Genomic DNA, 11,738 nt, shown 5'->3' with positions numbered 1-11,738 from the left:
AAAAAAAAAAATGAAGAAAGACCATTTAAAATAAATAAACCAATTTAAAATAAGTTTAGAATAAATCTGAAAATAAATAACAATTTTATTAAGTTAAATAATACAGTGTCCAAAAATTAAGTTAAGTCATATTAAAAGTCAATAAAGCGACCGTGCTAGAACCACGGGATTCGAGGGGTGCCTAACACCTTCCCCTCGGTCAACAGAATTCCTTACCCGAATTTCTAGTTCTAGTTCGCAGACCAATAAAATAGAGTCAAATTTCCTTTTGATTAGGGATTTAAATAAGGTGACTTGGGACACCAAAACTCAATTCCAAGTGGCGACTCTGAATAATAATTATCCCTTTTCAAAATGTCACTTTAATTGGAAAAACTCTTTTCTTTTTCTTTCAAAATAAAAATTATAAAAAATTAAAAATATATGAGAGAGAGAAAAAAAAGGGGCGTGACAGAACTATTTTCTGTGATTGAAATTTATATAAGACGAAATTCAACTTTCATATACTTATAGATTTTCTTTATGAAATTATAAGAATGTTTATAGATACTTCATATATACGGTTAGACATAGTTGATATATCATATTCGAAAAGTATATAGTAGTATACTATAAAGTTACATATACTGTATGAATAAGTATTATAAACAAAAGAAAAATTAATCGCGCAAATATAAATGAAACTATTGCTAAGTGAATTTAATATATTATTTTTATTTAAATATTTTTATCTATTTAAAAATTGACATCATTCTTCCTCTTTTTGACATTTTCTAAACTCAATTTCATGTGACATATTTAATATCACAAATTATTATTTTAAAATTTTAATGTAACCAAATTTAATTAATGGAATATGTTGGGATATATACATATTTTTTTAAAATAAAATTCCTTACAAATGATTTAGGGTTATCCTTTTAACGGTTGTTTTCGTTAGGAGATATTTTTAATGAAGAATAAATTTTTAGGACCATATTATATAATATATATTTTGGATTAAAAGAAAAAGAAGTTAGGATAGTGACTAAGAAAATGAGGTGGAGGTGGGGGAAAGTCACGTGAAGTTCATCAATAAAGTCAAGAATAACACGTGATCATTAGAGTAAAACAAGCAAACCCCACGTGAACTCAATGGAATATGCAAAATCCAAACATTACTAAAATCTCTAGTGGGCCCAATCATGATACAAATTTTAGATATTTTTAAAACGGTATCCGATATTTATATTTGAAATAAAATATTTTTATATAGTTAGAAGAACTCAAACTAGAAATGTTTGATAAAAAATAGGATAAGAATTTTAAAAATATTCATTTGCTTTTTTTATTAAAACAATGTTTATTGATCATTTATTTGCTTCAAAAATTCATTGACGTGATGAACAAAAAATAAATAAACTTTTTTTTTTTTGAAAAAGTGCTCTTCTTGTATACGGTATATAATACATTAAATATGTTGATACAAACGTCTCATGTATTATTCCATGTGATAATTTGTGTTTTACATAATAGAATATGTATATATTTTATTTAATTTTAAATAAATTTAAGGGCTATTTATGTACATTTTTATAATATAAATATGAGAAGCTAAATTAGAAAGTGTATATATATATATATATTGGTAATAAATAATAAAGGGAAAAAGCAAAAGGTGTGAGAAGAGAACTTTAATAGTATTTGATGCAGAGAAGTATGAAGGAGACAGCTCTCCAACATTTGCAATCATTAGAATATTCAGACTACCAACTTGTGGAATACTAATTTAAAATTCTTTTAATTTTTTTTTATTCATAATATAATATACACATAAAAATTACTTGTCAAATTAACTACAATAAACATAAACATATAACATGTTCAATAATTATGAGAAAAAGAGTTTTGATCTTATATTTAAAGAATCTTGTAAATTGATGGTCATTCTCAGTACAATTTGAATTTCAATACAAGTTAATTAGAGGTTTGACCTTTCCTTCTAGATAGAGTCTTCATCCTAACATGATGATTACATACATAGAATGTACATTCATTAAATAATTGTTTGTTTGAGGTTGCAATTATCAAAGCGATTTCAGATTCTCGGACTTTTTAATTTTTTTTTTATCTATAATTATTTGTTCGCTTTGAAATTAACACGTCTATTAAAAAAAATTTACACTTTATTTTTATTAATTATGAAGTAAATGAATTAAAATTCTTAAAATTTTCAAAAAATTCTTTTTTCAAAGAAATTATTTGAGGATATAATAGATAATTTTTTTTATCATTTTTTAATTTGTCAAAATAAATAAATAATTAGAAATAACTAAAAATATAAATATGAGCAAATAATTAAAAAGAAGAGAGTATTGAGTGCGTAATAAGTATTTTAAATGATAATATATTTTTAAAAAATCCAACTTAATACGAGTACTATTTTTTTAAAATTCAAGCAACTTATACTTGAAAGAAGATTAGGTGAATAGTGGAATTATAACCCCAGAAATTAGAAAAGGAAAAGTCAAATAATTAGAATAGAGAAGTCAGGTCAGCAGTGGTAAGGCACGCGTGACTCTCGGTCAATCCTCGTTATTGCTTTGTCTTTTTTTAGCGGAATTCATCAACACATGAATCATTATACGTACCAATAAAAATTATGACGGAATAAATAATGATAAAGCTCGTTCATTCTTAAAATTTACAATATTTTTTTGTATTTAATATGGACTATATTTGAATACTGATAGAATATGAATACGATAAAAATTAATCATCAATTTAATATTTTATTTTTTAAAAATCATTGGACTAGCATGTCTGGTTAAGCTTCAAATGATAAGTCTTTGAGTATAAAAAACTTTTTTATAAGAAACTTGATGTGTTGTCTAACATGATAAAGACGATTTTCTATTCAAAGAAATTTAAAATTGAAATATCTGATTAAAGACGAATAAATACTATCCTCGTGCAGGAGGAATGGTGGAGTGAAGTAGAGATGGTAGTCCCGTGTGAGAAATGTGGTGGGGTTAATAATCACGTGGATAGCTTTTTGTACAATCATCAAAAGAAATAAAAAAGCCATTTTTACCTCTTTGTCAGTCTCCCTCCCCCTCTTCCTCATCATCACTATCATTATATATAATTATATGGTCCTCACAACATTTTCTCCTTTTTTTATGTCCCTACATTTACTACATAGAGAGAATATTTCTAGCTCAAATCAATTTTCTCTTTTTGGGAGGGTTTTATCGAGCAACATATTTGTTTATCTAATATAACCTATGGTTTGCTAAATACAAGTGTATAAGACACCTTAATGGATTGTGTAATATATAATCGACCTACAAGATCCAGACGCATCATCTTTTTCTTTCCTTCCAATATCTTCATTAGAGCTCGATTAAATCTGAATTTACATCAAAAAGCTCCATATTGGGGTTAACTGTTTCCTAATAAAGGCAACACCATAAGTCTATAACTACAAACTCAAGAACACTAGTAAATAATGAATGAATACTTACTACTAAACCACAATTCTTGTTGTTCAAACGTATTACTTTGATAAAAAGGGAAAAGGATATACATTGATGCATTATCTATTACCTTTTAGATTATTAACTTTTATAAATAGTATAAAAGAATTTTTACATTATCAAATCAGCTTATAGATCACAAAAATCATAATAAATACTAATAGAATACTAAGGATATAACGAATTTTGTATTAAAAAATATCTACATTAAATTCAAAAAAGTATATGCGACTCGATTCATCGAAAACTCGTAATGCACATGTACTATGTGAACATGAACAACAGAGAATAATAAAAAGTTGGGTCACTTGTATAGTGGATGATGATGACATGAATATACATGTAAGGGAAAAACAAGTTGACGATCACAATGTCTCTTTTTGAAACAAACAAAACCAACAACTACAACTTCTTCACAAAGATATCCAATATAATGTTGCTTATTGGTGGGCAAATTTTATCCAAAAATATTACAGGTCAACTCTTTGATGGCAACAACCCATTATAAAAAAAAAAAAAGAAAAAAAAAGAGCTTTCTATCTAAGTTATCGATCGAATAAAGTCGATGGGGATAAAGTTATATTAGAAAAAAAAATTGAAAATTATTGTTTGGATAAAAAGATTAGATGTTTCCCATAATCATGAGATTGGGCTAGTTGCTGTTTGTTTCATCTTTATAGAGCCAACTTAGAGATATGGCCCAAATGATCTTTTTTTTTCTACAAGTTTCGATTAGTGATTGAGTTATACTATAGGTGTTAATTATTTAATGAAATGATTAGTTACAATAATTACGTATAACTTGCCAAAGATTACTTTTCTACTATAATTTCTGATGCTTCATGAATTGTATTTAAGATACATTGTTTTTCTCACTCGTATCTCTCCCTATTTCCTCTGTTTTCTTCTATATATATGAGTTTCACAATTTAACATATCAATGTATCTGATAACAAATTTTATGAGTGTATTCAATAGAATATGGAAACATGTATATGATTATATATACCTAAGCTTGTATGAAATTCGATAAGTCTATATGTATTTAATATTATTTTGAGAGCATGTATCTGATTATATACGCATAAGCTTATTTCGATTTCTCAAATTTTCCACATATCAAAGAAATCCCACCTCAGACACACATCATAATTATAAATTCTTTCACAAGAACGTTGATGAGAAGGGAGAGAAAGAGGCGAGCGAATAAGAGAGGGGGCAATTTTTGGTGAATAAAAACGTTGGATAGACTTTGTAATTATTAATAATTATAACTAAATTGAGTAAATATTCTATTTAGGTTGCTTAATTATGTAAAATTTTTCCTTATCAATTCATTTTCATCTATTTGCATCTATTTTGTTTCTTCAGCGTTAATTAGTAAGCAGTAAGTACTTTGTAATTATTTAATGTAAAGTTAGTTAATAATCCAAATATAGTTTCTTTTTTGAATGTGTTCTGTAGGAACAAAAATAAGTCAATTTTTTAATTTATTTTCTTGTGTTTGTAAGCAAGCAAAAAATAGTTCTTTAGAGACGTATTTGTATATAACTAATAATAGTCTAGACAAATATTATGAGTATTGAAATGGTGAGCAGGAGTGAAAATGAAGCGTGTTGGAAGGTGAAGAGGACATAATCAATGTGGAATAAAACTCGTATAGTAGTTATTATTATCTTTTTTAAAGAACATTTTTTCCTAGAAAAAATATTTTTCATTTTTTTTGACCAATCAAACAGAAAATTGGAAAACTTAAAGACTCGGTTGATTTTGACTACCTAAACTTTCACTTTTTTTATAAGAATTGGATTAATTCGATCCCTATCCACGTAAACCTCTCCTCCATTTCTTATCCCCTACCTCCAATTCTTAAAAAAATATTCTTCCATACCGAACACACCCTTTGTTCTTTTTCTTTTTATTCATTAAGAGGATACAGTACCATCGATCAGGTGTTTGTGTTTTGGGAATTTGTGATAAAGTCCTAGTTAATATTGTGCTCGAATATTCTCGATGTAACGGTCAAACAATAAATGGAAAAGGGTCTGATATACCCTTCAACTTTGTCATTTAGAGCTGATATACTCCTTGCTATGAAAGTGGCTCATATATACCCCTACTTGTTAACAAATGGCTCACATATACCCTTTTCCTCTAACGGAAATGAAAAAAATAATAATTTTAATCTAAAATTTTTATTATTTTTTTCTAAAAAATATAATCCTTTTTGAGTAAATTTAATCCTCGTCAAACATATTTTTTTTGACTTTTTTTTGTTTCAATGACTAATTTATAATTATTATTTTGATAATCAAATTTATTTATGTTTCACTAACATTTTTGTAAAACTTATTGTAGATGACCAATTTTTTTCTTCGAATACGAAATTAAATTACAATACACACAAAAAAATAGTTTAATTTTTTTTTCTTTAAACTAAAGAATGAAAGAAAAAAAATAAAATAAGAATAAGAAACTCAAATAATTATAATAAAAGAAGTCAAAAAATAATTTATGCATGAAAAAAATTAAAATATACCTTGAACTTTGATAGAAGAATCATATATACCTCTAAATATTTTTTTTTAATAAATTAGAAGTAATACATATAAATTTAAAACTAATTTTTTAACTTCCGTTAAATGAAGGGTATATGTGAGCCATTTTGTAACGGCATGGGTATATGTGAGCAGTTTGTATAACAGTAAGGGTATATATGAGCCACTTTTATAACGAGGGGTATATCACAAAGTTGAGGGGTATATCAGACCCTTTTCCTAACAATAAAAGCTACATATTATGCCCAGGAATTCATGGAAAAATGTTCAAAAAGAACATTTCCATAGTGGGCATTTTTCATAAAGAAATCGATACACCATTTAAGGAGTATTTTTGTGCATCTACTCTTATAATATTCTAAAACATGAATTGCCATTCTTCCCTTCTTTTTTTTTAAACCATGCTGACTAAAATTTAAATTTGCGTTGAGAAATTCGACGAAGCACTCCGTAACATCAGCCTTCCATCTGCTTCAATATAAACTATTGAAACATTGACACAGCCCAAGGGCTGGTATTTAAGACAAGGGGGTTCAATGCTCGTAAGAGTAGATATAAACATCGACAAAACATAAGCATTTATTCTACTCATTAACGCAAAATATTCAACTTCTTGAGAAAATATATTTTCAAAACATGTTCACATTATTTCAAAGAAATGGTACTTCTCAAAGAGAAGTTTTTTTCATCCATTCACTAATAAATCTTTTAAGAACTACAAACATCCAAACATGTTTTTCCTTTTGCATAAATTTCTTCAAACAAGTTTAATGTGGAAACAGCTCCTCTCATCTCTCATTTGGTTTGCCTAGAAAATGAATCTATCTAATTGAAATGTCTTCAATCGAAAACATCTCTACCTCCACAAAATAGTGGTAAGGTCTAGGTACATTCTATCCTTATCAGACCTCACCTGTAGGATTTTACTAGGTATTTTTATTGACAGTTCAATTGTAACCTTGATACAGAAAGGAAACTAGACGGGATCAATGGACGGAAAGTTGAACGCAAACAATTATTCCTAGCTTCTAGTGTTGAAAGCAGAGATCTGTTGGACATTCTCATCTTAAACATCTTTCACAACAGTTACATCTAGAAACTATCAGAGAGTTCTTGTCAGAATATGTGCCAAAAAATTCACAACCTTTGACTGTTTTTAATACTAATTTGTATTGCTAGCAATGGTGCAGCTAACTAAAGGATTGTCTTATTTTCCTATCCCAAAGAATCCTTATTGAGCTTACTCCTTTGCTAACCACAATTGATTTTTCCTCTTATGCAGATATACAGACTGCTCCTACGACTTATTTCTTGATTGAATATCATCACATCAACTACTCATTATGAATGAGGCTAATCTTCCAATTGTACTTTGATTATGTACTTAATCCACTTGCAGTATTCATCTTATTAATAACTTATTAGATTATCCTTATTGAAAAGAATAACTTACTAAAGTTTCACCGTTTATGAACTTTAAAAACACTTCCGTTACAAAGTTTCCACTGTCCCAACACCTAAAACTGTAGCAGAAGCAAATGTTAATCCTAGTTGCCGAGTTAAGTTTAAGATGGTTGTTCGACATGACAGGCAAAGAAATAGTTCCTGTATCACATGGTAATATCACAATCAGATATTCTTGGGTGTGCAGTTAAAACGGAACCAAATGATATTATCTATAGCTTTAAAAGGTTGACAGATTGCTAAGAAGGGTATACTCAAAATATACAACTCTGATTGCAGAAGTTCTTTTTTCTCAGGCGGCCAAAATTGCATCTTGTTTGCCTCCTGGTCCTCATGAGACTCATGTTTCATCGGTCTCAAAATCAGTAGGACAAGTTCCTTCATCCAGTTGACTCTCAGAAGAAGCCTCTTGAAGCAACTACTAGGTTTTGTTGGTCAAAAGGATTCTGGTTTAGTGTCTCGGCTACGGCAATCCTAAACAATCTCTAAGGACATGATTTTGTCATTTTTTTTTCATTGTCCAACAATTTGACATGCTCGAGGGGAAGCAGATCATTCCATGATTTACAAGCATTCTTCTCATGCTAACATATTGTCTTAATATTTTATTTTCTCAATAATCTATTGTCTTAGATCTCTGTATTGATGATATCAACCTAATAAGAGATAATCATGACGACATTCCTTACCTAAAAAGCATCTCACAATACATATTCAAACTAAAGACCTGAATACACTATTGTACTTCACAGGTATTAAGGTGGCACAATCTGACTATGACACAGTCACTTTGCAAAAAGGACTAGGCATTGGATATACTGGAAAATACTAGTAGGGTTGATTGTAAACACACATATAACCTATAGACTCGAATCATGTTCATTGATAAAGGGAGCCTCTAAAACACCCCGGTCAGTAATGACTACTTGTTGACGAATTCATTTGTCCTATAATCACACAACTTCATATCTCTTTTTCTATTACAATAGCTAATCAACTCTTCTAACTCTCTGTGAGAATGAGAGTCATTTGAAATGTGATGATTAACTTTATTAGATATATCAAAGAATCTCAGGAACAAAATATATTGCATCAAGACAGGAAAAATGCATATAGGTTATTTGGAGCAAACAGGACGAATCTCCTTTTAAGAGATGATCAACTTCAGGCTATGTATTTTAATTGGAATTGATCTAATATCTTTTGAAAAAGAGAAATAAGATTTGATGATCAAATGATAAGCAGAAGAAAATAAGAATGAAGAAGCAAGATATCAAGTGGCTCTAGCAGGTTATAGCTTAAAGAGCTTCTGCACGAGATGAAATGTAATAGAGATGAATATATGAAACTGATTTGTGATAATCAAATAGGTTTACCTATCACTTCCAATTCTACATTTCAAGAAAGAGTGAAACACTAACATAAATGTAGCCAACTTTTTAGACAAAAATTGTGTCGGATGTGTATCTACTAATTCTACCCACTGAAATGACAAACTAGTAGTCTAGTAGGTATCCTTGTATAATCTTCCTGATGTCCCATAATTGATTATATAAGTAGGACAATATAGATACTTTCACTTCAACTTAGTCAAAAAGATTTGCAACAAACGCGTTGATATGTGAGGATTTGTAAGCATTGTATCAGTTTTATGAAATCATGGTTTAGTTTAGTAGATATTATTATGAATTGACCTCGAAAGATTTTGTTCAATATTTATCTTTTCCTCATTTAGACCCAATGTGAACAATATATAAGTTCCAAAATGCACAAGATTACTTCTAAACAAAGTAGAAAACTAAAATTTCAATTTATCAAATTGGAATTTCCATTGTACAATCAACAGTGTTTATCAAATGTGTAGAGAACAAGTAGATAGAATTCATACTTCACACTGATTCTTAACAAAAGTACCTAATACATGAAGCAAGAGTTGATTATTTGTTGAGGAAGCCTCCTACCAAGCAAATTCACTGTGCTTGTGAATTCCAAAACTAGAAGAAGCTAAATGTGTTGTAGAAATACACTTCCAACAAGAGTCAAAGGCAATGCTGATACTTTGTTGATATTTGGGAGTCGTTTCTACCCAAACCGCGTTAGAGTTAGCACAAAACACGACGGAATGAAAATGACAAGCATTGGCAAGGCGATAATTGGGTAGAGAGAATAACTGGGAAACTATACCTTATTCATTCAAAGGCCATCAATTCAATCTTCTTCTTCTAGATTCACGGAGATCTACATCAGAAAGCCTTGACAAAATGTTTCTTCTCCTGGAAGCCAAGGAAGATCGTATGGCAGGCAGATCACCAGTATCAGTTGTAAGGTTTTCCAACTGAACAGCAGCAACAGAAACTTCATTTGCTTGAGAAGATGACGGGACAGATGCAGTGGAACCTGTCCTTGCAACTGCATCCAGAGATCGATAATTTGACTGTATGAGAGCAGCATCTCTTCTGAAAGAATCACCGTCACCTGTTGCTCCATGAACAGCTGGTATAACATCAACATTGCTTCCTTGGAGAAGCCGATCACTGAATGATGCTGCAAGGCCTTCAAACATCCGTTGTGCATTATCCAACTCTGATGAAAGGGACGCAGCACCTTCTGACAGCACCCTAGAAAAAAGACGGGAACGTAGTCTCCTACTGCTTAAGGTATCAGCAGTTTGCAACACATGAGAGTTGCTACCAAAACTCAAATTAACTCCACCACTGTCCTGTTGCTGCAGGTGGTGCCCCAATCCAATACTAGTCCTAATTCTTCTTAGTGCCTCTGCAACCGGGATGTGAGATAAACCCTGAGTTGCACGCTGCTGTCTAACACTCTCTACTCGACGTGCCTTTGGCCGTGGTGGTATTTTCAGACCAGACTCCAGTTCTGTTATGCTTTCACCGTCTCCATTACCATAAATTGGAGTAACATTTGCATCTGCAACCTCTCCCTTGCAGACAGGACATTCCTTTGTAGTTGAATCAACATAAGGTAACTGATAAAAGCATGGCCAGCAAAATAAGTGTCCACAACAGGTCAAGATAGGTTCTTTCGCCATATCCAAGCATATATTACAGTCGAAAAAACTCCCACTATCATCATCTACCTTATTAACCACTAAATCCATCTCTAATGCCTTTGCTACCAAATGGGAACTATCCCTTTTGCATCCTTTTCCCCTCTCAACCGTCCTTTCCACCATATCCGAATTGCTCACCCTATTCTGACCTTGCATATCACTATCCACATTGACTACTGGGTCAACCGAAACATTACCAGTATCAATAGTACTCCGAGCCTGACGCCACCTATGGCGCTGCAAAGCTCTAGCAGTAACAGCCTCAAGCTGCCTAATTCTCTCCTCTATCCTACTATGAGCAGATTCTAAATCACTCAACAAAGACCCTAATCCTAAAGCTGAACCAGAAGATGGGTCCAAAGGTTCTTGGTTCAAATCCAGATCCATCACAACATCATCCATCAAATTATCAGACATCCAGTTTAATCCTACTAATACCACTTAATTCCCAAGATACCCTTTATCCAGAACAACAAAGCAGACCCCTTTACTAGTCTAGATTTTGCCTAAACAAAAATAAAAACAAAAAAAGTCAAGCACTAAATCATAAAACAGGGCTTAAAGGGACCCCCAAAAAAAGCATGATAAATGAAAAACCCAATTCAAGAATTGATTAAAAACCTGCAAGGAAGATGACATTCAAGCATCCGAATGAAGAAAATCCATGGTTTTCTTGATACATCGGCCATCCAGTGATTCTTGTAAAGAGAGAAAAAGAAATGGCATTTTTTATCATCAGAGTATCCGAGGAAGAAGAAAGTAAAAAATGGAGAAAGCGCCGGCCAGCGCCTTACAAAGAAGAAAATGAAAGGTCATGGGTTTCGCGCACCTTTGCGTTAGTGGAAATAAAGCATCCTTATAATAATTAACCGCAAAATATTGTCCTAAAATAACAAGAGGTTAGGAGAAAAACCTTAGTAATAATTTAATTTAATTTATTTCCTTTTAAAAATATTGCACCGGGTTAGAGTTAATCTGTTAAGTTTATTATTCTTTTTGCTCCTCAAATTTTGACTAAGCATATCTATTAACATAATTGATATAATAAATTTATTATTTGATATAGTCTTAAGCATATTTATTTACTATTCTCTTCATTGTTATTAGTTCTTGATTGACTTGACA

General features: G+C 30.7%; 1 protein-coding gene across 2 annotated transcripts; it reads right to left on the bottom strand.

Moving 5' to 3' along the window:
• Window positions 1–9,322: 9,322 nt before the first annotated feature.
• Window positions 9,323–11,462, bottom strand: LOC107008319. Of its 2 annotated transcripts, XM_015207303.2 has the most exons (3): window positions 11,235–11,462; window positions 9,725–11,119; window positions 9,323–9,622 (listed from the first exon to the last, which is right to left on the bottom strand). In XM_015207303.2, the coding sequence occupies exon 2, from the start codon at window positions 11,028–11,030 to the stop codon at window positions 9,744–9,746; it is 1,287 nt and encodes a 428-aa protein (XP_015062789.1). In that variant the 5' UTR covers window positions 11,031–11,119; window positions 11,235–11,462; the 3' UTR covers window positions 9,323–9,622; window positions 9,725–9,743. The 2 variants fall into 2 exon arrangements, with proteins under 2 accessions (XP_015062789.1, XP_015062788.1); XM_015207302.2 differs by having other exon boundaries at window positions 9,332–11,119.
• Window positions 11,463–11,738: the final 276 nt, after the last annotated feature.

The sequence above is a fragment of the Solanum pennellii genome, chromosome 1 (genome assembly GCF_001406875.1).
Source record: "Solanum pennellii chromosome 1, SPENNV200".
Lineage (NCBI taxonomy): Eukaryota > Viridiplantae > Streptophyta > Magnoliopsida > Solanales > Solanaceae > Solanum > Solanum pennellii.
The sequence above is the reverse complement of the archived record's forward strand: the minus strand, read 5'-3'. Positions and strand labels throughout refer to the sequence as shown.

Excerpts from the sequence above, each read along its gene's own strand:
- LOC107008319 (XM_015207303.2), bottom strand. The coding sequence starts at position 11,030 with ATGTCTGATAATTTGATGGATGATGTTGTGATGGATCTGGATTTGAAC.